The sequence below is a fragment of the Mustela nigripes genome, chromosome 16, assembly GCF_022355385.1.
Source record: "Mustela nigripes isolate SB6536 chromosome 16, MUSNIG.SB6536, whole genome shotgun sequence".
Lineage (NCBI taxonomy): Eukaryota > Metazoa > Chordata > Mammalia > Carnivora > Mustelidae > Mustela > Mustela nigripes.
The window spans coordinates 14655436-14682566 of NC_081572.1; the positions used below are offsets into that span (position 1 = coordinate 14655436).

General features: G+C 46.6%; 1 protein-coding gene across 2 annotated transcripts in view; it reads right to left on the reverse strand.

Annotated features, from left to right (window-relative positions):
• Nucleotides 1-27131, reverse strand: part of MAP3K3 (mitogen-activated protein kinase kinase kinase 3) — a 62138-nt gene that overhangs the window by 4849 nt on the left and 30158 nt on the right. For both annotated transcript variants that reach the window (XM_059380057.1, XM_059380058.1), the window contains 9 exons: nt 25423-25536; nt 15956-16076; nt 7811-7944; nt 4870-4943; nt 2865-2932; nt 2559-2651; nt 1769-1960; nt 1065-1213; nt 279-410 (listed from right to left, as the gene is read on the reverse strand). In XM_059380057.1, coding sequence (XP_059236040.1) covers nt 279-410; nt 1065-1213; nt 1769-1960; nt 2559-2651; nt 2865-2932; nt 4870-4943; nt 7811-7944; nt 15956-16076; nt 25423-25536 — 1077 coding nt within the window. The remainder of the gene's footprint in view (nt 1-278; nt 411-1064; nt 1214-1768; nt 1961-2558; nt 2652-2864; nt 2933-4869; nt 4944-7810; nt 7945-15955; nt 16077-25422; nt 25537-27131) is intronic.

Below are 27131 nucleotides of genomic sequence, written 5' to 3' on the forward strand. Positions count from 1 at the left end.
GGGCGCGCGGCGAGAGAGTGTGACCCGCAAGTATGGGGGGCAGATTCGGGAGGGCAGGGCGGGCCTGCGGGGCGAGGGGGGGGGGGGGGGGGGGGGGGAGGGTAACCAGGCAGAGTAACCCGAACGGTCCCCTTAAGCAACGTATGACCGAAATCCAGGAGGGAGGCCCCTCCGGTCCAGGTACAGGCAGTCCTTACTCGACAGTGCCACCACCCTATAAGCCTCAGGTCAGGGGTGCCTCTTTTGTGGGTGTCCCACACGCATGGAGGAGCACGTACCCCCGGCATGTACTCCATGAAGATGGTCAGAGTCTTCTCGGCACGGTCCCGCAGGCAGCCGTAGTACTGCACTATGCGCTCGTGCTGCAGGTTCTTCAGCAGCTGGATCTCACACTCCAGAGCGCTCACCTCCTAAGGGAGGGGCCCGGGGGTTACCCTGGCTTGCAGGGTCCTGCTCCTGCCCACCTGGAATCAGCTCCGGTTGCCCTAATAAGTGACCTTGGAGGGGTCTGTCTGCCTTGGGAACTTCAGCTGGAGCAAAGGGGAACTCTCTTAACTGTCTGGCCCTGGGATGCAGTGCTGGGCAACCCATGGGACAGTGGCGCTCCCATGCTGGAAGAAGGCAGATGCTGGGGTGGGAGAATGGGTGTAGGTACTGAGTTAAGGTAACTGCTGCATTTGTTCACTGAGATTGGAGTGTAGGCCACACTCGAAGTTGAACTCCAAAGCTAAGCTCCTTCCTGGATGAGGGGTTAGAGGCATTCCTTGGGGAGGGTGGGCAGGTACTGCTCTTTGTGACGCTGGCCACTGCCTCTCAGCGCTGGTGGTTTGGTACTTTGGCATCAACTCAGCTCCTTATACCTAATGCCTCCCCCAGGGGGTCTAATGCTTCTTCGGACCCCAGTCTCTTCGCCCCATGGCCATGGCCAGGGTGGAGAGCAAGGGAACTTGAAGAATGATGGGGGAAGCAACGTGTAGCTTTTTGAGTAGTTAATCTACACAGTGAGACAGGAATTTCTGTTAAGGGGGGAGTAACTGGAAGCCAGACCATGGGGAAGGCAGTACCTTGCTTGTCTCGGGGCTGTCTGGATCAAACTGGACTTGTTTGGAAGCAAGTTCACGTCCTGTATCCACATCATAGCACAGATAGACCCTGCCAAAGGCACCCTGGCCCAGGAGCTTCCCACGGCGCCAATTGATGGGGGCACTAGGAGCTATAGGAGAATGGAAGGAAAGAGCATTAGCTCAGGTCCGTTATTTACTGAGATCTTCTGTTAATCTCCAGAGGCTCTGTGATGGGACCTCTGGCTCAAGACCCTGCTCACCCAGCACCCTCCCATCTCTCAGCCCAGCATCTCCACCCTGATCCGGAGCAGGCTCAGTGCCCTCCCTGACCAGTGAGACCGCTGAGTCTGAGTCCTGAGAGACAGACGACTGGCTACCGTCATGGTTAAACACTCCTCTGAATTGATCAGATACCTTTACTTCCTAAGTCCCTAAACATCTGAATATGACAAAGACTGTGGAGTCCGTTTAAACACAGAGAGATTAAAGACCGGAGAGGGGGAGTGGCATGCCACACCACAGCAGAGCGAGGCCTAAGGTCCAGGAGATCTGCTGCCGACATACAGGCTCTTCCAGTGTGGTGAGGCTGGGCCACAGCAGTCTCCTGCTGAGCTGAACAGCCCCAGGGGACCTCTGGCCTCCTGCCCTGCCACCTGTCTGAGCACCCCCTGGGCAGTCCCCTCTGGCCAGGGCCCATTCCTCACACTTGGTCGGCACATTCCTCTCCTGCACGGAGAGGGCATTCTCGCTGTCCGCACTCCGCAGCCGCCCTCTGGGGTCCAGGTATTGCACTGCCAGACCCATGTTCTCGCCATTTGTGCTCAGGGAGCGGCTGGACGGCACCAGGGTAAAGAGGTTGCCTTGATGACGCCGTATTCGTGGAAACGTTCTTCTGCCTGAAGGGATGCAGGAGCCAGGGTAGAGCAAGTCAGACCCCTGGCCACGGGGCTAAATGTGCAAACCACATCATCCCGTCTGCCCTTTTACCTAATCCATGCCAGAATGGCTAATGTCCCAAGCACCCTGAGAATCAGGACAAAACCAGGAAATTAGGAAGCAGCCACGGATGGTTCAGGAAGCCCTGGCCAAAGGGAAGGCACAGGGCTAACCCTCGGCACCACATCACTCACAAGGCCAATCCACTGCTGCAGTCTGTTAGTCTTTAGCAAACCTAAACCTTTGCGGAAGCTCCATTCTGTCTGCTGCCATGGAGCAGAAGAGGGCGCTGGAGAGCGAGCACCATGGGGCACACTAGGGATTCAGACCAAGGACAGTGTTCCCAGCGGCAGCATCTTGGTTTCCAAACACCGCCCTTTCACCCATCTCCCCTCTGTCTCTAGTGCCTCAAGTGTGGCCACAGCTCCTCAGGAATAAAGAAAACATTTGGTCTGGAGGGTCTGGGCCCAGCCCCCGGCAGTGGCTTTTGAATGGTAAAGCTCTACCCATCTCCATTCTGAAGCAGCCAGCAGGGGGCAGGGTAGAGGCATTACTCACCCTCATTGTAGTCCTTGTGGTGCACAGACACGTGGTAGCGCCGGGGGTAGGTTCCACCTTTGACCCCTTTGTCATACAGCTGAGTTTCCCGATCTGAGTAAGACAGAGGAGATGAGGAATTGCTGGTTTGGGGCAGCTCAGTGTGAGTGAGCCATTTAAGCTCCTGTGTCACCTGAGACCTCAGAGCAGCAGGCCAGAGGAGAGTTAAAATAAAGTCCTGGCTTCCCAACTTGGCTACCAAAAGCAGAATGCCTGCTGTCCCAACCAGATACCCCGTGGTGCTCTTCCAGGATCTGGGGAACTCACCAGAGAACTCCTGTCTGTTGTCTGGGAAGCTCTGAGCTCGGGACATTCTTGATTTGCGGAAGGATGGGCTGGAAAAAAAAAAACCAAAATCACAATGTAGACTTCAGCCTACTTCAAAAAGCTTCCCATGAGGGCAGAAGACAGGATGTCCAGATAGATTCTCTTTTCTGACTCCCTCCCGCATCATTACACGGGACAGAAAAACCAGAAAACAAAATATCCAGACTGCCTAGCTTACCACAATGCCTGCTTGGTGTGTAATCTTTCCTCACAGTTTGGGAGGGAAGCAGAGTTTGAGAGAAACAGCCCTTTTCTGAGTTCGGCCTACTGCTTTCTCTTTAAGAGTTTGAGGTCCAAATCTGACAGGTCCTGGAAGAATCAATTCATCCAGCCCTCGAAAACTCCACCTTGGAATCTGGCACACCACTTTCCCTTCTCGCCCTTTCCTCCCACCTTGGTAACAGGGGATGAGTTGCCAAACATCTCTTGCCCAAGGCAGTAATAAAAAAAACAACACCAAGTATCTTCCTTTCAGACTAAGCAGCACCCCACTTTAGAGATAGGGAAACTGAGGAATGGAGAGATTAAGAGAAGCTATCTGACTTATATTTGATGGGGAGCTGGGCTCTGTGTGGCTCCAGATCCTGTAAGGAGGAGAAGAAAGCCCTATGTTCAAGTGAGGCCAGGCCTCAAAGGAGTAAGTCCAGGTCACTGGGTTTTACTCCCAAGGAAATGAAAACGAAGCATTGGAGGGACAGAGGCAAAACCCAAGGATCAAGTGGATACGTTCAGCTATCTTTCCTAGAATTCACTCGAATGGTCCTCTACCTTCCATGTGATACTGCCTTTTGAGAGGGCCCTGGGTCAGAAACAGTCAAGGCAATGACATGGGGGCCGCCTCCTACTTCACAACTACTAGACCTTCCATGGTCTTGTTCTGCTGCCCACTGCACCTCCCAGCCCTGCTTGGCCATAAAGCTTAGAAGATAATCCAAAATCAGAGTCGGTCCCTATCCTGGCAGTCTTCAGTTTGTGGCAGCAGCTCCTGGCACTTTTACCTGGGCCTCCTTGCTCCCCTGGTTGAAAAGCAAGCCCCATGCAATGCTATGAACTGGGCACCAACAAGTAACTATGACTGTACTCTATGACGTCTAGAGGGAAGACAGTGTTCATCAGTTTGCAGATCTGTTAGGAAAGACAAAGTACAAATTTGGCCAGTACCCATGTAAACAATTGATCAGTTACACAAAGGAAAAAAAAAATCCCTAAACTTGGTCCAGCCCTAAGCCCAGCCAGCCATGATCAAATATGCTATTGGGCATAACAAGGTCAAGGTGAGAGACTGGCTGGATCAGTGCCAAAGCCAACTCTAAACATACCCCTGCTGATGGGTGAACTGGCTCTACAGAACCATTTGGTATGTAAAAGACAGCACTTGTTCCCTCCTAAAGTGTGAGAACAAGATTACACACCAAGCAGATACTGTGGTAAGCTAGGCAGTCTGGATATTTCGTTTTCTGGTTTTTCTATCCCAGTTTCTTACTCCATCAGAAACACTTGGAGGGGGAAAAAAAAAAAAAGAAAAAGAAAGTAAATGCACAGGTAAGAATTCAATATTTGCCCCAAAACATTGAAGGTTCACTACTTCTCAGGACAGATCACAGCAATGAGGCCAAGGGCACTAGAGCAGCATGTATTACCCAGAAACTAAAAACAAGTAAAGCGGTTGGGATAACAGAGTGAACATTTAATGCATGTGACTTGCTCTTGTGAGCTACTGTTACACTCACCTAATTACACAAACATAACATTCTCACGGTACTTGAAAAATTAAGGAGAGGGCTAGGCATCCCATAAAGAGGTTTCTTCCCCAGAGGCATGATGTTTTAACCGTGGACCTGCAGACTGCCGTCTAGATCAGAGACATACTAGCTAACTGTTTCCTCAGCCCATCAGTCCCAAACATGCCTACGCACTAGCCCCCAAAGCAGCCACAGTCCCATACCTGTCTGCCGACCTGTCCAAGGATTGGCAGCTTCCTGACAAGGAATTTTCAGCACTGCTCAGGGGATCCAGTATCTGCAAGGCAAGTCACACAATAAAACCCCAGCCCCAGCTCCAGGCCCAGCTAGGCAACTCAGGGCTCACTGACCTAGCCAAGGCCAGCAAAGAGTCCTTTTTGTCAAAATATGAAAGTACCCTTTCTCTGCCTATGCAGTGGGAAGAACGGTTAAGAAGGTACCATTCTCTCCTGTAGTATGAAAGGCAACTTCCCAGGAGGGAGAAAAATGCCTGGCCGGCATCCCAAGGAGCTCTGCCAGGCGAGCAAAGCAGAGACGCTACTTCTCGCGTTGGCATTTTGTTGGCTCGTGAACACTGGGAGCCCGGCACGGAAGCTGGTACTACCCCGCGGAGGCTTCCGTGGCGTATGGGTGGGACTGTAGTGTTTCTTCATAATTTTAAAACTTACAGAGGCAAGTATTGCCCTTGTTTCACAGGCCACTGCAGGTCTAGGAAGGTTAGGAGAATTGTTTCAAGTCACGGAACTAGCATTAGGCAGCTGATACAGATGAAGAATGTTCCTGGTTCTCAAAGGGAGGCAATAAGTATCTACGTAAGTTAAAATGTTTCTCTAGCCCTTGGTCAATGAGGTAACAAAAAGCCTTCAGGTTAGCTTTGTCTCCAACTCATGTCCCTTCATTTTGCCCGTGGGTGGATTCCTTATCAGAGTATTCATGGTCTGAGATCCAAAGTTAAACATTACAGAGGGAAGCAAAAATCAGAATTATGAGAATTCACTAACAACATTCATAAAATTAGCTTCCAACTCAAATTACCCCTTCCTATTTAACACTAGGGTCCATCTTGCCCATAATTTAAAAGTGAGACCAGTTAACAGAAGAATGTGCAAATACAGTAACACGAAAGGCATGATGATGAAGGAGGAAGAACACCAAAGATTCAAGAGAGGCCTTTGGAAAATCCACGGACTCCTACGAAGGCGTCTGTAAAAAAGGGCCCTCTTTCTAACAGTGTCGCAGCAGTCGAAGGGGGAAGTAAAGGAGGTTACATTGTGCCAGCAAAATTTTTGTTAGAAAAATTAAGCCAAAAAACTTAACATGAATCATGCTTTTGTTCATTCTAAAAATTAGCAAACAGATGCAACTACTACCTTAATCTGATGAAAGATAAAACAAAATAAACCTATCTTAGTTTCACTTTCCAAGAAAGTCCCAGTTGAATATTCTTTCACTATATACTACACTGTTTTGGTCTCTGTTAAGTGGATTTATCTTGAACTGCTGGTTACGAGGAACAATTCACTTTAGCTAAGGGGAAGGACGGAGGCATTTCTTCTTTGGCCTCTGTCTAAAAATCTGTCCTCACTAGGAGTCCAATACTCCCACACCTTCCAAGGGTAGCCAGGTAAAGCAAAGATGAAAGGGACCAGGATATAGGTCCATGGGGAAGGACAGAGACAAAAGCAATGAACTCATTCGCAATCTCAGATTTTACACCGAGTCACCTCTAACACAGCTGATGGCCAGAAGTGCTCTGGCTAGAGAAAACAGAAAGGATGGTCAGTAAAATACCCAACAAGGGTATCCTTAACTAAAAGCACCCCAGGTCACTGCTCTAAACATAACTTTATCTGGAAAGCAGGAATTACAGAAAAAAAAGCAGCAGCAGTGTAAAGGGCTTCCCATAGTCTACGTACTTTGGATAATGCTTTATAGAAATTAGCTATCACTGGGAAAGAAAAGTTTGAAGAATGAGTTTTAGGGGAAAGAAAAGTTATAAGGATCAGTTCTCTGTAAAATCCCTCATGTGGTGGTACTGGCCCTTGTATTAGATGCTTTGCTCCTAAGAAATTTCCCTTTCCCAGACCAAATCCTAAACATTTTTAAGAGTGGATCTTTCTCTTATGCAATCAAAGCAAGCTTATCGAAAAGACTTCACAATGAAGCTGAAGATCTCACTCTTGCTGAGTTCACGAAGCCAAAATGCCATTTTCATCAAGTGAGCCACTAGTTAAAAAGTTAGCCCTGAAAATGGGTGAACCATTGTGGTGGGCATACCCTAAGGGTGGCTGCCACAGTGAGTCACAGTATTGTATAAACCCCTCCCCTAAAGTAAGGGTAGAACTGATTGTTTTTAGTCAAGACTATCGCAAAGGGGGTGGCATATTCATTCCTGTGATTACGTTACATTTGATGACTCCATCTTTATTACAAACCGAAGCAAGAGATTCTCCTCTGGCCTTGAAAAAGCAAGGAACTGAAAGTGGCTTCTAGGAGCTCAGAGTGGCCCCTGATCAACAGACAGCAAGAAGAAGGAGCCCTGAATGGAGGACCCCGTTAAATCATGCCTAGGTTCCTTAACCAGGGAAATTATAAAATAATAACTGTATGGTGTTTTTAAACTGCTAAGTTTGTGGTAATTTGTTGTGTAGGAACAGATGACTAATATAGCTACCATCATAAAAACTGACCCAAAGTAAGCATTTCTATAGTGTAATTTGGATATGGTACACCCCCTACCTTTCATCAAGAAATAGTAAAACTAGAATATGGCTGATGAACAACAAAATCTGTCAGTTTAGGATTGCTCATATGTTAAACTCTGCTGCTTTCACCGGCAGTTGTAAGGAAGTGTTCCAATAGCAGAGTGGGGTTCTGCAGGGAGCCCACTGAGAGCAGCTCAGCAGAGCAAATATCTGTCAATTGCTCATCCAACACCAAGGTGGCTGGTAGTTTACACACTGTTCATGGCAGGAATTAACAGTTGGCCCCTAAAAAGAATAATCCGTATCTGGGAAGGCCTAGTTTACAAAGGAACTACTGGATGGGGTTCAAATCCCTCAGCTCTGTCCCATTCCCACGGAGAAGCCCCATTACAACCTTGGTTGGACACATGCCAAGGCGCACCCCGAGCCCTATACTCACACACTGCTCGCTGGTCTCCGGGATGAACTCCCCCTCACTGTTGATGCTAGTGTAGGAACCCTGCCGGGCAATGCGTTGCTGTCGCTCAGGCACATAGCCAGGGGGAGGCGAGCTTCGGCCAGGGTTCTGGGAGCCTAGAGCACAGAAACAAGACCTTTTACAACAGAGCCCAGAATGTGTGGCAGAGAGCAGCAGAGACGGTGTGAGGTCAGACCAAACATCTGTTGCAGAGGCTGGTACCAGGTAGGAACTCAGCAGAATTCCATTTATTTCCTTCACTCTATGTGGCAGATACAAATGGGTCAGACTCAAGATCCATTCTACTGGGGTGCCTGGGTGGCTCAGTCGTTAAGCATTAAGCGTCTGCCTTCAGCTCAGGTCATAATTCCAGGATCCTGGGACTGAGCCCCAAGTCAGCAGGGAGCTTGCTTCTCCCTCTCCCACTCCCCTTGCTTGTGTTCCCTCTCTTGCTATCTCTCTGTCAAATAAATAAATGAAATCCTAAGAAGAAAAAAAAGACCCATTCTAACTTTTTAGTATGCCTTCCTATATTTCAGAAGTTAATCAGCTAAAAGATATTATTCCAAAGACCCCCTAAGGTCTGGCCAATCAGATGTGCTTGGGTGAGATTTAGTTGGCTGCCTGCGGCCCCTACTGCTCCTGGGCACAATCGCAGAAGCCCTGGTTTGTACGCAGCGGCATTAGCAGAGGCCCCGCACCTGGAGTCCAGTTTTCCTGACATCAAGACATAGATGCAGTCAGTCCTATGTATGCGCTGCGGACCAGGGCAGAGGGGCACTGTGCTTCTGAATCTGGTAGCTTCCTGGTCACAGAAGAAGGACGAGCTCTGTGGCTTCTTAACCTAGGATCTGTTTCTTTCTCTACAATCATTCTGTAAACCAGGATGTGCGCTAAGTTTCTTCTTCCCAAAACTAGTTAGAATGGATTCTACCCTGTGCACCTGAACCCCGACCAATACACTCTGGAGTGAAAAGGTCTTACACATCTGACAGAGAATGAACCAAAAATATCTCTTGTAAGGGACTGATTAGAGAGGAAGAAAAACTTACTTATTGATGAAGTCCCAGACTGTGGTCCAAAGTATCCCCAGACAGGATGAACTGCCCTCAGTCTGTTACAGGGATTATCTAGGTGAAGCCTCCCTGGGATAAAATATCCAAGGCCCTGGACACCCATTCTCTCCTGTACCAGTTGCCACTGAACTCTCCCCTGGTTTTACAGGTAGGGTGGGACTGGCCTGTACGAGGCCAGCCCTACAGACCCAGGAGGGGCTGGGGGAAAATAGCAAAGGTTCTCTGAGCTTTTATTTCCAGCCAGAGACTTTCACTTTTTCCAATACACACCGCTGCCTGCCGAGAGCCAGCCTTGCTATCTGATGGGCAGTGGGCCAGGGGCTATTGTGCACAGGCCCACAGCTTGGGGCAGGAAAGGGAAGTCTCCCCAAACCAATGGCTATCAGAGGAAGCAAATGGAAAAACCAGGAGTTGGCAGAACTGCTCCAGAGCATTTTCAGTTTTGTTTTTATCTTCAATTCAGAAATTGGGGGCTAATGAGACACACAACAGCCGTCAAGAAGAAATGAGACAGGGACCTTAACGGGTCAGGATGCTGGGCTGCTAGACTCACCGATGTGCCCATTATTAACAAAGACATGTTGTAACATATTAACAAAGACAGCAGTGAAATACATAGTACAGCCACAGTACTATGCAAGACAACTCATTCTAGGCCTTGGAAGGCAGGTGTGGTGGGGATGGCAAGCTCTCTGGGATGCCCTTCCCTAGCATTCCAGACGGAACTTGTTCTGTTCTCATGAGGCTGTTTGTGTCAAGGAGGCCCCATCAGCAGCAGCGGAAGCAACAAAGCAGAGTCGTCGTCCTGTGTGCAGAGCAGCCCACAGCTCTGCACCAAGGTGTTCTACACACAAGGAGAAAGCCAGGGCTTGAAGCCGCTTACCGGCTGTAGTTCTCACAGGGCATGCCAGCCCTCGCTGGCTCCTTAACCCATAGTGCAAAGTCCGAGCAAAACTCTCACCGAAAGCTGAAAGACTGGCTCTCCGATTCTAACCCTTCCATAGGAGACTCTGGTCAGGAAGCTGATGTAGTCAGGAAGTTCCCTCCGCAGGAAATTTTAGGGTTTGGGGTCAGTGTTAATGTGCAGGTCATTGCAAGTACAAAGAGATAGCTGTTTTGGCCATCAACTATTTTCTCGAAATCCTGCTGTCTCTTGCTGGACAGATGAGACTGGGGGAGGAATCAACTCTGGGAAATCTTGAGCAGTATTTTTCTGTGTGCTCTCACTGGACCAGGCTGTGCAGAACAGAGCTTTTCAGAACATTTCATCCCATAAGATCCTGAGAACATCCTGGATGTTTCAACTTCCAAAATTCCCATCTGATTTTGAAGTTGCCACCACTACTAAATAGTTTCTGGTCTCATCCGGCATCACAGAAGAGTTTAAGGCGAGGAGGAAAACCCAATGGAGGTGAAAGAAGCTGACCTGTGTGATGGGGGGCTCCGCCCTTCGAACTGCACCAGGGCAGGAGGTCTGCGCTGTGCACAGCTCTGTAACCAGCTGCTGCCAGGGGCTCCCTGCAAGTCACCTCATCTTTTCAATACTCTCTCCTCCTCTGCCTGAATTTTTTCCTCCTCCTCCCCTCCCCGTTACCAAGGCATCAGGCACCCTCTACCTGCACTCCCCATGTCACCTGCAGCAGAAGTCACCTTCCCCATGTCCCCTTGGCACCTGCGTCATTCCCCTTTTCAGCTGACTCTGAGCCTCCCTTCTTCGTGAGCATGCTCAGATCTCTAATTTATAGCCTTGACCTTCCTTCTTGCCTCTCCTGTAAGCCACTAACCAACCTCTGTTTCTCTTTCACAGCCAAACTCTGAAAGAACTGATGGCCTCTACTCCCTCACTGCCCGTTTTTTAGGGGCTGCAATCTGGCTTGCTTCACTGTGGGACTGCGGCGGCATGACGAGGAGCAAGATGGAGTAGGACCAGAGACAAAGGCACTTAAGGAGATGCATTAGACCGAGTGGAAGTCAGAATGTGGCAGGGACAAGTCCTGCATTTGAGGCTTGGCTGCATGGCTTAAGCGCACCACTCAACATATTATAGAAAAAAATGGTGCTTGAGCTCAGCTTCAAAGGTGGGCAGAATTTCTACAGGCAAAGATATAAGGAAGTGCACTGTCACCTAGGGAAATTCCGCCTGCCTTGTCTGAAGATCTCCCCACAGGGGTCTTTTGGGTTAACTCATTACCTAGTTGTTGTTTTTGTTTGTTGCTTGTTTTTGTCTTTCAGCATGAACTAGTTTAACAGACTCATTGGTTTGAAAAAAAATTAAATTCAAGGTATGTATATTATGATGGGGCAAACAAAACACAAACATGACAGCTGGTTTCAAACAGTTAAAACCTGTCATATGAAAGATGTTATCTTTGTATCTGTGTTGCTCAAGAGAGCAGTACCATAGTCACTGAGTAAAGTGAGGGAAGGCAGATTTTCAATTCAGTATAAGGAAGAAGTTCAAAGAAATAGCACGGATTGGGCTACCTTGCACTTTCCCATCACTGAAAATGGTGCCATGGGGGCTGAATGACCCTCATGTTGCCATTTCTCACTAAATACTCACAGGTTCCTTCATGTTGGGGTGGGGAGGAAGGCAAAGCCCCCTTGCTCCTGCTGCTTGGGGGCTGAATCGCTAAGGCTTCTCTTTTAATCCCGTTTCTTTCTTCTTCTTCTTCTTTTTTTTTTTTTTTTTTAAGATTTTATTTATTTGACAGAGAGAGATCACAAGTAGACAGAAAGGCAGGTAGAGAGAGAGGAAGGGAAGCAGGCTCCCTGCTGAGCAGAGAGCCCAATGCGGGACTCGATCCCAGGACCCCGAGACCATGACCCGAGCCGAAGGGAGCGGCCCAACCCACTGAGCCACCCAGGTGCCCCTTAACCCCGTTTCTATTGCAAGGACTTCTCATGCCTGATACTTAAAAAACTGACTCTCCCCTCTTCCTGTTTTCTTTTACTTCCAGAAGGCCTTACACTACCCAGCACAGCAAGCACTCAGACAACTGTGGATGAAAACAACAAGTTGTGTCTCTTACCCCTTCCAGCCTGGCTGGTACCATGTAAGGCCTCTTCCCACCCTCTCCTGTTCTCTGTTCACTCCTATCCGGTGTCCTTTGCAGGTTCATCCTCCTCTAGTTGGCCACTAAGTGTCTGGGTTCCTAAGGCTCAGCTCTCGGCTTCTTCTTCCTCTGTAGTCTTTGCCTAGGGCCTCTCATCTGGACCTGTGGCTTCACCTGGACAATTTCTAATTTTTTTTTTTTCTCATCCTGATTTCCTCTCCTTTGAGGTAGAGACTTATATATCTACCTGTTCATTTGATAGCTCCTCTTAGCTGTCTCAAAGCCACCTCCAATTCAACCTATCTAAAACATCAGGTCTGCCTCTTCTCAGCACGGGAAACCAGGCTCTCATCTCTCGTTACTGTCTTAGTGAAAGGCAGGGCCATTTATCCAGATCCATAAACCAGTAGCTTAACCTCCTGCTCTTTCAACATTCACAAAGTCAATCCAATCCCACAGTGGTTCTTAAACCTCTTAGAACCCTTTTACACTTTAAAAATCAAGAACAGGGGTGCCTGGGTGGCTCAGTGGGTTAAGCCTCTGCCTTCGGCTCAGGTCATGATCTCAGGGTCCTGGGACTGAGCCCCACATCAGGCTCTCTGCTCAGTGGGGAACCTGCTTCCCCCTTCCCCCTTCTCTGCCTACTTGTGATCTCTCTCTGTCAAATAAAGAATTTTAAAAAATTAAAAAAAATCAAGAACATTGAAGAGCTTTTATTAGTAGGTTATATCAACTGATATTCACTATATTAGAAATTAAAGCTCAAACATTTTGAAAACACACTAATACATGAGCACACATTCCATTAGCCATCAGAGCAATGACATCACCTCAGTTGGGTGACCTATGGAAAACTCCACTCATACTTATGAGAGAATGGAGTAAAAAGGCAAATCATAGACTTCCTGAAATGATCTCAGGGACCGCCCCCACCCCAAGTTCCCAGACCACACTTTGAGAACCAAGCAACACCATGTTCTGTTGGCTTTACCTTCTAAATGTCTCAAATCCATCTGTGCCTTCCTCTCTCCACTGCTGTCACTAGCCTAATCCAAACTACTGTCTTCTTCACCTGGACCAAACTACATTAGCTTAATGTGGTTTCCCCTTTGGTCTGTTCTGGCTCCCCTGCAATCTGTTCTCCACACTGTATCTAGAGTAATCTTTTCAAGACACAGATCCGAGTATGTCATACCACCTATTCCTGTTCACTTTAAAAACCAGAGAGTGGATTTTTACTGCTTTCAACATTAAGGACCAAAATCTTCATCATGGACCACAAGCTTCTGCCTCCCTCCCCAGCCTCAGTCATTCCTCTGCCTCGTTCCGTTGTTCTTGGGGCCTCCACAGGTGTAGCTCTCCCTGCCTGACACTGTCTTTCCTGCTTCCCCTTTGCATCATTCACACTCCAGATCATAGGCTAAGACTTTCCTGGCCCCAAAATTAGGATGCATACTCCTGGCACCATACTCCTTTCGGTCACAGCCTATAAATTACACAACAGTCTCATCATGACAAGTGTTTGTCTTCCCATACAGCTATAAGAGCCACAGGGACAGGAGCCAGGTCTTTTTTTGCTTCCCATGTTTCCTGCACACAGCTGATACTTGGCCAATTAAATCCTAAATGAATAAATGAATAAACAAAAATGGAGTTTGAGAGGGAGAGAGAAGAGAGTAAGATAATATGATGAGCACTGTAACAGATGGGCATAAGGGACCAACATTTGGTCCCTTGGTTAATGGCTTCCCACTGCCTACCAAACAAGCCCAAGGGCAGTCCAGGCTCCTTAGGGGTGGCTCAGGGATCCTTTCTCAACTTTATTCTCCTTTAAATTGATCAGCCAGGCTGAAGGCCAAGTGAAATCTCCACAGACAGCTGAAAAGCTTTCCCCCTTCATCCTTATCTACTGAAATCCCCTACCATCTCTAAAGATCCAGTTCAAATAGCTCCTCCACAGAATGCCTGTCCCTAGTCATTCCAGTCAGAAATAACCTAGGCCATTTCTCGGCTCTATGGAAAGGCTGGCAGTTTCCGCCCACTTCTTCCCTCACATCCGCCATACTCCATGCCAGTCGTGGTTCTCCCAACCCACCACCTTCTTTTGGGATTGTGTCTGGCAGGTGCCCCGTCCTGTGCCAGGAATATATCTCTATGCTCAGTAAATCTTTCTTTCGTGTGGCAGCTCTGATGTTTTCTTTTCTTTTTTTTTAAGATTTTATTTATTCATCTGAAACAGAGACAGAGATGGAGAACTAGAGCACAAGCAGGGGGAGAGGCAGAGGGAGAGGGAAAAGCAGACCCTCCACTGAACTGGGAGCCCGACCTGCGGCTCAATCCCAGGACCTGAAGATCATGACCTGAGCCGAAAGCAGATACTTAACCATCTGAGCCACCCAGGCCCCCCTGATGTTTCCTCTTCTGTGGAAGTGCTTCTCCAAAGTCCTGGGCTGAGTTGGTTATGCCTCCTCCCACCCCACCCTGTAGCCCCCATCGTACATGCCTCCACTGTAGCCCTTACCCTAGCTCAATGGCTGGTATGCACTGCTTACTGAACGACGGAACCCTGGATCTACGTGTGTTGGAGGCTACGTTGGCTGTTCTCTAGACACACAGGAACTACTTCATAGAAATCCTATTCCTCAGCATTCTCAGACAAGGAAATTCCACATATGGCTCCTCATAACAATGGCCCAGCATTTGGCTCTTGCCTCTACACACAAATCACAGGCTCTTGCTCAAGAGCAGGCCCAATCACCGGCCCATGTCAATCCTCATTGCTTACTGTACAAAGGAACAATGCTGCCTTCCTCCAGCCCCTCAATCTCTCTGAGGGCTCTGGAATAGAGGCCAAGCTGGCAGAGTTTCTTAGGCTTCAGGGCACCTGGATTCCAGAGCCAGAGATGTTCCAGATAGGGCCTCCTTGCTGGGGGGTTGGTTCTCTCTCCTCTACCAGCTTATTGAAAACATAGCCACCAATTATCCACAATGTTAGAGAAATATGAAACTCATATACAGATCTTCAGCTTGGCAACACTTAATACCATGTTTGCTCAAGTTCCAAAAATCACTCAGCAAGGCAAAGTCAGTGCCTCAGTAACACATTCTTCCTGCTACCCTCTCAGGAGGCTTCTCACTCACAGACAGGCTCAGTGTGATGTTCAGAATTCCCCAAGCTCAGCTCAAGATCTTCAGAGAGCAGTTCCGTTCGATGCAACTCTATCTGTGTGGACAGAACTTGTCTTCCTAGCAGCAGTGGGGGTCTCAGCAACATTAGGGCAGTAGGTTCACAAATGTTTGATAAGGCCAGGTTTGCCTCTTGATACAAATTCCACAATTCGGGACATGGGCTTTCTCCTCAGATTCTGGAAAATGGGATCCAGAGCAATATGAGGTTATCCGGAATAATGCACAGGACTGACTTGGATTTCTTTCCTGGGGAGGCCTGGGGGCAGCTACATAGTTTTCTTCCAGTTAGCCAATCCTACATACTATGTCAACAGTCTCCCGTCCTTCCCAGACAACCTGGTTTAATTCTCCAAGAGTTTCATTGGTCAACATTTTCGCCAAAGCATAAGGACTCCTCGGGAATCAGAAGCAAGAGGTCTGAGGTCAAAACTCAAAGTTGGGCCTTATTCCTAACCTCAGGTCTCCAGTTCTTTGATGAAACAATGGTCAAAAATGAGAGTGAACTGTTCGTTGCCAGAGGTCTTCAGCAGATGTTTGAGGGGATCACTTTTTCAGACATGTTTATAAAGGAACTTGGTCGTGCCATCACATTGTTACATTGTAAGCTCTCTGAGCGTCAGGACACCATCCCAGCCACTTCTCTACCTTTCCCCCCCACCCCCCAGTAAAGGCCTAGAGGATGATTTTACACAGAGTAATAGTCTATTCATGTTTGATGGTGGCTTTTTAAATTAATAAATACTTGATTTTTAAAAAGCATGGGCAGATAAATTAGATGAAAAGGAAAAAAGCGGTGAAATACTCACTGACAGAGAGGTGCCTGCTTCGGGGCTCAGGGGGCTGGTAGATGGTATTGACATCTCCTGCAGACTGGGAAGCTTTGATCCGCACCTGCCTGGACACCCCAGAATGGGGAGAGGGACTGGTCTGTAAAATAAGAGGAAAAAGGATGAGCCATCTTTAGGCAGACAGGCCAAGAAAGGCCTGCTTGCCCTTCCCTAGGACTCCTCGTGCTCTTAGTTGCCTTCTCACTTTTTAAAAAAATATTTATCTATTTGAGAGAGAGAGAGAACACAAGCAAGGAGGAAGGGCAGAAGGAGAGGGAGAAGTAGACACCCGCCCACCCTGCTGAGCAGAGAACCCAATGCAGGGCTTCCTCCCAGGTCCCTGGGATCATGGCCTGAGCCAAAGGCAGAGGTTTAGCTGACTGAGCCACCCAAATGCCCCGCCATCACACTTTCAATAGATGAGGTATCTATCTAGCCTCCCCCCAAATCTCACTCCTCAATCAGTCTTGGCAAACCACTATTTCCTCATTGTAGTTTTATAGCTTCAGTGATATCTGAGCACTGAGATCCACTGCCCCAGTTTAAGAGGTGATGACCCAGGCATGGAAGAACAACAGGTTTGTTTTCCTATAATAATATGTCAAACAGAAAAGCAAGTTGTAAATACCCTCTCATAAAATCTCCAGAGAGAGAGCTTGGGAAAAAATAGCAGGAAATTATTTCAGCAGCGAGACCACCTGCCGAGTTGGGGGGTGGTCAGAATAGAGAATGACTGCAACCTCCCTGCCCAACAGAATTCTGGGCAGTAGAATTCAGCTTGATGTGCTGCTTTTACCCAACCACAATCACTCCTCCCAAATCACAGCAAAATCTCAGCTGCTTAGTATCACCAGGGTTTCCATGAGAAACCACCTTAGGCTTGTGCTCATCTGGGAAAGGCTATCACAGGTGCCATTTTTGCCAGAGGTCAAGGACCCCAGAATAGGGTCAGCAACCTCACCACATGCACCCTCACTTCTGCACTTTTCTAGTCAACCCACCAAGTGAGCCCTGGGTGGGGGGGAAACCAAAGCAACGCAAGGGGCCCTCAGAATGAGAAAGCGGAAAGCCAAAGGTGGGCAGTGATGAGGGGGTGCGATTACAAGCACGTGGAACACTGCCAAGAGTGGAATTAGGGGTCAGAAGTGCTAAATAACTTAAGGCAAAGTTTCGACTTGCTTCTCTAGCTCTTCTACCTCACATAAGAAAAAAAAAAAAAAAAAGTCCAACCTAAACAAACTATATCCTGCCCTCCAGGAAAAAGGCTTCCCGCTCTCGGGGGTGAATTCAGCTACCAAGCAGCCTCCTCTGGTCTCTCCACGCCAGACTTTATCACATGCAGGGCTGTCTTTACAAACTGTCTTGCTCTAACGGGAAGTCAGAACCAAGGGGAAGTGGAATGTTCTTGCTGAAGCCTCCGATGTGCAATAGCTTTCTGCTGAGAGTCAGAAAGGAAAAAACAGTCAAAGCCACACACTGGGGAAGCAGGCCAGTGAAGGGCAAGGAAAGGCCACAGCCCTGCAGTCGGAAAGAGAAGAGCCCCATGATGAGCCCCCCGAGGACACCTGCTTGCACACAGGGCCTTGCACGTAGTGAGAATTCCATAAATCGCAGCGACGTGAATTTGAAATGCACCGAAGAACATATACTCTAAACTCAATTTTAAACTCTAAGAGCTGAGACAGGAAAGTAGGTTCCGCAGTCAGCACAAGCATTGGTTTGTAGAAGAAAAGGCTGAAGTTATAGCAACAGGCTGGAAAACAGATGAAGGGAATCAGTGGAGGCTTCAAAGCAGGGATTCCTTTTTTTTTTTAATATTTTACTTACTTATTTATTTATTTATTTATTTATTTGACAGAAGAGAGAGAGATCACAATTGGGCAGAGAGGCAGGCAATGAGGTTGGTGGGGGTGGGTGAGGAAGCAGGATCCCCGCTGAGCAGAGAGACTGATGCGCGCCTGGATCCCAGGACCCTGAGATCATGACGCTAGCCGAAGACAGAGACTTAACCCACTGAGCCACCTAGGCGCCCAGAGAATTTGCATTTCTAACAAGTTTCCAGGTATGCTGACGCTGCTGGTCCATGGACCATACTTTGAGTAACAACGTCTTAGGAGGAGAGTGATACTTCAATGTAAGGTCTTGGGTCTCGACCCTAGCCACCCACTGCCTATAGGGCTTCAGACACCTCACACCACCTACAACAAAATTTCTGGGGATGGTGCCCAAGGACTGGTGTTTTTTAAATCTCCTCAAGTATTTGTAATATTCAGTCAAGTCTGAAAACCCTGATTTAAGGGGATAAAAGAGAACTGCATGGTAAACAAAAATGAGGTTCATGCAAGGATTCAGGGAACTTTGAGCACAGCTTAGAAGTGGAAAAGAGAGAGGATGCCTGGGTGGTTTAGTTGGTTAAGCATCTCCGCCTTCAGCTCAGGTCATGATCCCTGGGTCCTGGGATCAAGTCCTGCATCGGGCTCCTTGCTTGGCGGGGAGTCTGCTTCTCCCTCTGCCTGCTGCTGCCCCTGCTTGTTTTCTCTCTCTCTCTCTCTCTCTCTCTCGTTCTCACTGGCAAATAAATAAGTAAAATCTTAAAAAAAAAAAAGAAGTGGGAAAGAGGAAGGAGGGGCTAGGAAAAACAAAAGGGGACTGTAGTGGAGCGAAAGGAGAGCCCACAAGTATAAAGCGTGGCCAACAGAATGTTGTATAACATTCATAGCAAACAGAAGGTGACATTTGACTACTCAGTGTTAATCTCACCAAAGGACTCTGTAGGTAGCAGTGCGTATAGCTGACACAAACAACACGAGAAATTACCAGGGAACCACATCCATAAAGACTGCAGTGACTGGAAACTAGGAGATCAACAGAAAAAGTGGTCACAAGAGTAGGCTCACAGATTATCTTGGTGGTAGAGACAAAATGAACAAGTGGATTCAGTTCTGCAGGGGGTAAAGGAATGTGTGTGTGTGTGTGTGTGTGTGTGTGTGTGAGTGCACGCGCACGTGCATGCATGTGTGTGTGTCTGTGTGTTTATTTCAGTTTGGTTCACAGGAACATAAGGTGAGAAATGGCCCCCAGGATTGCACCAGTCCTCTGTTTCAAGGGTGGCACCAAGAGACTGCACAGAAGACTACAATAGTTACGACAGTTGTATTTTCTTCTAAGATAACCCCCAATATATTTTTTAAAGATTTAATTTATTTATTTATTTATTAATAAATATTTTATTTATTTGACAGAGACAGACACAGTGAGAAAGGGAACACAAGCAGGGAGAGTGGGAGAGGGAGAAGCAGGCTTCCCGCCAAGCCGGCAACCCGATTCGGGGCTCGATCCCAGGATACTGGTATCATGACCTGAGCTAAAGGCAGACACTTAATGACTGAGCCACCCGGGCACCCAGATAACACTCAGTATTTAAAGGGTTCATCCAGGGGCACCTGGTGGCTCACTGGGTTGGGGCCTCTGCCTTTGGCTCAGGTCACGATCCTGGGGTCCTGGGATTGAGCCCCGCATCAGGCTCTCTGCTCAGCAGGGAGCCTGCTTCCCTCTCTCTCTCTGCCTGCCTCTCTGACTGCTTGTGAACTCTGTCAAATAAATAAATAAATAAAATCTTAAAAAAAAATTAATAAAGGGTTCACCCAAATTGCGATAAGGTGACTAAATCTGTGTTTTCATTATCTGTACTCTCCAGTGCTTCCTAGACTTTGACTGCTTATATATGATTAGGGTGCCTTTCTGGACTAAAGGCGACCACATATAATCCCTTGAAAACGCTGTCTTTCCTTGCACCTTCTTCCAGCTTGGTTACCCTCCGAGCTGTGGGAAAGAGAGTGACACAACATCTCACAACTTCTCCCCATGGGCAACATTATACTTTCTGTTCTGCTTCTGATAAACTGTGGAGGAACCTGGGGGAGATCTTCCAAGGGTTACAAGAACTCTAAGACCCCTTTCCGGGAGGGTAACTGATAGGTACTGAACTGTAAGTCAGAAGATCTGGATTCTAGACCAGCTCTGTCACCACTGGCTGCTTCACCGCGGGCAAGTGACCCTAAGTCTTGGTTTCCCCACAAATAGACTGGTGAGTACATATGCTTGCCATGGACCTCTAAAAGTTGCAAGAGTCAAATGACAGACAAAAGCACTTATACATGTAAGGTGTTGGGTTTAAAGAGGGGCCAGACTGAAGCTATTATACTCAAAAACTTTGGTCCTATCTTCCTGCACTTGCCCTTTACTTTAAAAAGACTGAAAATAGGGGCGCCTGGGTGGCTCAGTGGGTTAAGCCGCTGCCTTCGGCTCAGGTCATAATCTCGGGGTCCCGGGATCGAGTCCCGCATCGGGCTCTCTGCTCAGCAGGGAACCTACTTCCTCCTCTCTCTCTCTCTGCCTGCCTCTCGGCCTACTTGTGATCTCTGTCTGTCAAATAAATAAATAAAATCTTTAAAAAAAAAAAAAGACTGAAAAGAATTACTATTTAGATTATCCTTGATATTTTGAACTTAAATAGTAGACAAGATAGCATCAAACTCATTGTTGGGATATTTGGGAAGTGGGCAACATCTGGATGAGAAGATCAGAAGTTTACTTTTGTCAGGGAGAATCTAAGATAACAAAACAAAATGCCATCATCAGTTTAAGGTAGCTGGGACAGAAGTGACAAAAGAATGTAAGCTTGAGATTATTTTAAGATAGTGGAAAATCTGAATCTAGGAAGTTATAAGGTCAAGAGTGAAAAGTTAAACACAAACATGGTTGGAGAAGAAGTCTGTAATTGGAATAAATTAAAAGTTAATGGTCCAGGGGTGCCTGGGTGGCTCAGTGGGTTAAGACTCTATCTTTGGCTCAGGCCATGATCTCAGGGTCCTGGGACTGAGCCCCGCATCGGGCTCTCCGCTCAGCAGAGAGCCTGCTTCCCCCTCTCTCTCTGCCTCTCTCTCTGCCTACTTGTGATCTCTCTCTCTCTCTGTCAAATAAATAAATAAAATCTTAGAAAAAAAAGAGTTAATGGTCCAGGGCACAGGCCTAAGGCAGCAAGAACTACTGAAGGAGACGATGAAGTATCTTAAAATGGCAGGAGAAAGCAAGGCTAGAGAGGGGCTCTTCAGACTAAAGGGAGGTTCTGTGATGACCAGACTCCAGGAGTTCTCAGGTAAGAACAATAATGAAGCTTGCAACATGGCCTTGGCAAGGTGAGGTAGGAGAGGTAAATACAAAGGGAAGATCAGAAGTTGTCATAGAAGGATCAGTAGAAAAGGAATTCAGAAAGAAAAACTGCACATCTAAAGACAGGAATAAGAAGGGAAGTGAAGGTGTAAGTGGTAACAAAAGGAGGATGAGGCAACAGATTGCTACAAATGGAAGAAACTCAGTAGAGAAACTAAGTGACTGTCAGTTAGCAGCTGGAGGTAAAGCAGGGGGCTGTGGTGTCCTGGAGCAGGGCGCTCAAGCGTGCTCTGTGTGGCTGGGACCCGGCGACAGCCGATGGTGTAATAATCCTCAACAAGGTAATACAGAAACAGAAAATAACTCTTTACAAGCTTTTACAGCAATTTAGCAGAGTGACTTTCTGCCTATCAGCTCTAGCAATAAGAACTAGGGTCTTGTACTGTGTATGTCCCTCATTTATTTTTCCATTTCATTTTCCAGTTTTTGTGTTTTAAAAAGAATTGGTCCATAGCAGATTGGAAATTAAAAGAATAAAACTAGTATTTCATCACAGAGGGTTAGAGAAGCACTGTTCTCAAGGTGGGACTCCTGAGCACACAGCAAGTCCAGTTCCTGATACTTGTGTTTATTAAGCCTGAAGTGGGGCGCCTGGGTGGCTCAGTCAGTTAAGTATACCTGAGGTCATGATCTCAAGGTCCTGGGATTGAGCCCCATGTCAGGCTCCCTGCTCAGTGGGGAGTCTGCTTCTTCCTCAGCCCCCTCCATATTCTCCCCCCAACAAATAAATAAATAAAATCTTTTTTTTAAAGATTAAAAAAAAAATGTATTTGACAAGAGAGAGAAATCACAAGTAGGCAGAGAGAGAGGGGGCTCCCTGCTGAGCAGACAGCCTGATGTGGGGCTTGATCCCAGGACCCTGAGACCATGACCTGAGCCGAAGGCAGAGGCTTTAATGCACTGAGCCACCCAGGTGCCCCTAAATAAAATCTTTTTATTAAAAAAAACCCTGAAGTATAGCTGAGGAAGTTCCCAAGAAAAGATCTCATCACTACCATTACCACTACTAGTCTTAAATGTAAATCTTTACAAATGCAAAAAGTTGGAGCAGGTTAAGTGACCTGACAGTAACAAAAATGGTTATTTAATTAAATTACGGTATATCAATTCAAGGGATTTATGCATCTTTATAAATAACAATTATGAAGATTACAAATTATCTTAGAAAAATGTGCATGACAATGTTAAGTGAGAAAATTAATTAGAAAATTATATGACCACATGACAACATTTAAAGTATGTATACATATGGCCAAAACTGCGGGGGCACATATAAATATCAATAAATATGTTACAATGATAGGTTTACATAGGATAATTCTCTTTTTTTAAAAGGTTTATTTATTTGAGAGAGTGGGTAAGCAGTGAGGAGGGGCAGGGGGAGAGGGGGAGGGAGACAGAATCCCAAGCAGACTCCCCGAGGAGCGTGGAGCTCCAAGCAGGGCTTGATCTCACAACCCTGAGATCACTCCTGAGCCAAAACCAAGAGTCAAATGCTTAACTGATTACGCCACCCAGACACCCCAATAATTGTCTTTTTCAACTTTATAAAAGGTTATACTGACATTACAGTAATTTTTAAAAATATAAGTCCTTAGAAAGAGAGGCATCAATGTGGCATTTATTTTATGTGCCATCTAATGCAATGTCATAGGCATCAGAGCTTGGGTGGTCATCTTTCAAAGCCTGGGTGTTGCAGCAGTATCTGCAGCCATGCGCACCCCTTAAAGGATGAGAAAGTGGATGTAAAGAACCACTTGTCTATATCTTCTCATCAAGGGAATGAAGGGATCATAATCAAGGGTCCTAGCTCCCAATCAAGCAACTACTCCATTAAACCAAACCCCAATTCTAGCTTCTTCTGTATAGAAAGGGTTTGCTGAATATGATCTCCGTTGACTTCTGCCGAATAATCAAGATGCATTCACTGTGTTTTCTTAAGAAGATAGGTGGGGTAGGGTCCCAAAACAATTAGTCATGGCTCCTGCTCTTGAGGAGCTTAATAATCTTTTGCAGTAAAACTTATAAATATGCAACAACTAGAGGGCAATTACCAAGCAACCTATAAACTAGTGGGCACATTTTATCCAATGACTAAAGGAACAGGGAATAATCAAGATGGCCTCACTGAAAAACAATGACAACACTGTAGCAGGTAAATCAAGCTAGATCCTGAAAACAAGGTGACAGCCATGGTAAAGAGGGAAAAGGAAGAACTGCAGAATGGGGGAGTAGGTTGAACAATGTGGAAAGACGAAACTAGGGAGCTGGAAAGCAGGGTAGTTGGTGATAAACCCTGGATGCTAGGCTACATTTAGATCCTCTACAGTAGGCAATCAAGAAAGACTATAAGGAGTAAGTGAGTAACTTGAACAGAGAACTAAAGTAATAAAATATATATTTTACTTCAGAATACTTCCCAAAACATATTCAGAAAAGAGATACATCTGGGACAGAGGAGAACAATCCTCAGTCACAAGGATACTTCTGTAATATTAGAAAAAGTCTTCTTTATTCTAAGGCCCCCAACTGCATTCTCCTGTGCCTCCCTTTCATCATTAGGACAGCCCAATCCCAATACATTTCCTTAAAAATAAAAGGTCAGGGGCGCCTGGGTGGCTCAGTTGATTAACCATCTGCCTTCAGATCAGGTCATGCTCTGAGTCCTGGGATAGAGCCTGGTGTCAGGCTCCCTGCTCAGTGGGGAATCTGCTTCTCCCTCTCCATCTGTTTCTACCCCCTGCTTGTGCTCTCTTTTCTCTCTAATAATAATAATAATAATGGTAATAAATCTTGAAATAAACAGATAAATGCATGAGCACCATTCCATCTAAACTCTGTCCTACTGTGTGGTGCGTTCACTGTCCTCACACAGCAATCTCAGCTGTCCATGGTTGGCTGTTTTCAAGCATAAGGAAAGGAAAGGAGTGCCAAGAAACCTTTAGGAACATGCATCTTAAGAAAACGGGTGTAGAAATTGGTGGTTAGAAGACAGATCCTGGTGGCTCAGTCGCTTAAGAGTTTGCCTTCAGCTCAGGTCATAATCTCGGGGTCCTGGGATTGAGCTCCAGATGGGGCTCCCTGCTCAGTGGGGAGTCTGCTTCCCCCCTCTCTGTTTCTGCCCTTCACTCATGCTCGTGTTTGCAATCAAAAAAAAAAAAAAAAAAAAAAAGACAGACAGACTCAGACTGCAATCACTTGAGAAATGTAGGCCTTCAGAGACATTTTAGGAGAAGCAGCTACATAAGGGATCATTTCCCATGTCTGCCGGCCCCTGCAGACTGCCTGCCATTTGGTAAGGCAGCAACTGATAAACTATAAGAGGCCCTCCACTCCGTGGCCTCTTTTCCATTGAACAGAAAGAAAAGTTTGTTTCCTACATGTGTCACATGACACAGGCATGGTTGCTAAGGAGTTGCTGAGAGATTTACGTGACAGCGTCAAATCCTTGGCAGTCTTTGCTAATCAGCATCTCCACCCTAATCAAAACTCTCTTGTTAGGGTCCAAATTAAATTGAAACAACGTAAGTACAGAGAAAAAGAACTTTCTCTTTTATCTTATATATTTTCCTTCTTCCCATGCCACAAGCCAAGTAACCTTTAGCTGCAACTTTATTTATTTATTTATTTTTTAAAAGATTTTATTTATTTGACAGGCAGAGATTACAAGTAGGCAGAGAGGCAGGCAGAGAGAGAGGGAAGCAGGCTCCCCGCTGAGCAGAGAGCCCGAGGCGGGGCTTGATCCCAGGACCCTGGGATCATGACCTGAGCCAAAGGCAGAGGCTTTAACCCACTGAGCCACCCAGGTGCCCCTAGCTGCAACTTTAACATAGATTTGACTTTGCAGTGAATCACATGCAAAATGCTATCTGGCCAATGACATGGTGGGCTGGGCTGCACTTAAGTGCTTGCTTCATTTTTAAAAAAATTTTTTTTTTAAAGAGAGAAGTGGGGGTGCAGAGGGAGAGAGAGAATCCCAAGCAGACACCCTGAGCATGGAGCCTGTTGTCCCAGTGCCCCAAGATCATGACCTGAACTGAAATCAAGAGTCGGGTGCCCAACTGACTGAGCCACCCAGGTACCTGCCCCCCTCCCTTGTGTGTTTGCTTTAATAGCAGCTGAGAAGCACAAAATTCTGTCCAGGCAGCCAGGTAAACCCCTGAAGGAGAGCAAGCTCTGTTTTCAGCTGCCAGGCCATCATAGGCACTACTTACATGATTTCTGTCCTGGGACAGCAGCAATATCCTAAGGCTTTTCATGCTTGAGCTTCTGTCTAATATGTCAATTGCTTTATCAAGATCATCTTGGTTCTTCAGCAGGATGGAGAGCTGTGACACAGGACACAGAAAAAGAATCATATAAAAGAAAAGTTGTTAGTTTCTAAAAAATAAGCAAAATACACAAGAAAAAAGTAAGATTGAAGGAAAACAATCCCTTTGGATATAGGGGGTCTTAAAACTAATTGAAACCATATAGATAGGTACAAGTGTACAATTCAATAACTTTTAATAAATTTAAAGAGCTGTACAACCATCACCATAATTCCATTTTAAAACATTCCCAGTTTTCCAAAAAGCTCTTGTGCCCATTTGTAGTCATTCCCTCTTCCTACCTGTAGACCCTTAGGCAACCACTAATGTACTTTCTGTCTCTATAAATTTGCCTCTTTTGGGGGCACCTGGATGGCTCAGTAGGTTAAGTGCCTGCCTTGGGCTCAGGTCATGATCACAGGCTCCTGGGATTGAACCCCACATTGGGCTCCCTGCTCTGTGGGGAGCCTGCTTCTCCCTCTCCCCCTCCCCACCACTCATACTCGCTGTCTCTTTTTGTTTGTTTTTTGTTTTTTTTTAAGAATTTTATTTATTTACTTGACAGAGAGAGATCACAAGCAGGCAGAGAGGCAGGCAGAGAGAGAGGAAGGGAAGCAGGCCCCTGCCAAGCAGAGAGCCCAATGCTGGACCCGATCCCAGGACCCTGAGATCATGACCCGAGCCGAAGGCAGTGGCTTAATCCACTGAGACACCCAGGCACCCAGCTCGCTGTCTCTTGTCTCTCTCTCTCTCTCACTCTCTGTCTCAAATAAATAAATAAAATCTTTATTTTTTAATAATATTTTATCCATTTATTTGACAGAGAGAGAGATCACAAGTAGGCAGAGCAGCAGGCAGAGAAAGAGAGGGGGAAGCAGGCTCCCTGCTGAACAGAGAGCCCAATGCAGGGATCGATTCCAGGACTCCAAGATCATGACCTGAACCGAAGGCAGACGCTTAAACCCAATGAGCCACCCAGGCGCCCCTATTTTTAAATTATTGTTTAAAGAATTTATTTCTTTAAAATAAAAGAAGTAGGCTTTAAAAAATAATAAAATAGAATAAAGGAAGGAGGCTTTAGCTTAAACAAACTACAATTTTTAAACATATGGTATGGGTCTAGATATCCAGAATATACAAAGAACTCTTACAACTCAATAGTAAGAGGACAAATAATCCAATTCTTTCAACGGGCAAAGGATTTGAACAGACATTACCCAAAGACGATAGACAAATGGCTAATAAGCCCTAAAAAGATGCTCTATGCCATAGGCATTAGGGAAATGCAAATTAGCTGGCTTACTCTAGCCTCATTTTTTTTTAAGGTTTTTTAAAATTTATTTATTTGACAGAGAGAGATCACAAGTAGGCAGAGAGGCAGGCAGAGGCAGAGAGAGAAGGGGAAGCAGGCTCCCCTCCAAACAGAGAGCCCGACGAGGGGCTCGATCTCAGGACCCCAGGACCACGACCCGAGCCGTAGGCAGAGGCTTTAACCCACTGAGCCACCCAGGCACCCCTAGCCTCACTTTCTTAGTAACTGAAGCTTGAGGTGCAATTTTTTAAAGTTCTATGCATTTGACATTTATATCTTTTGGGTTCTCTTGTTTTTTTTT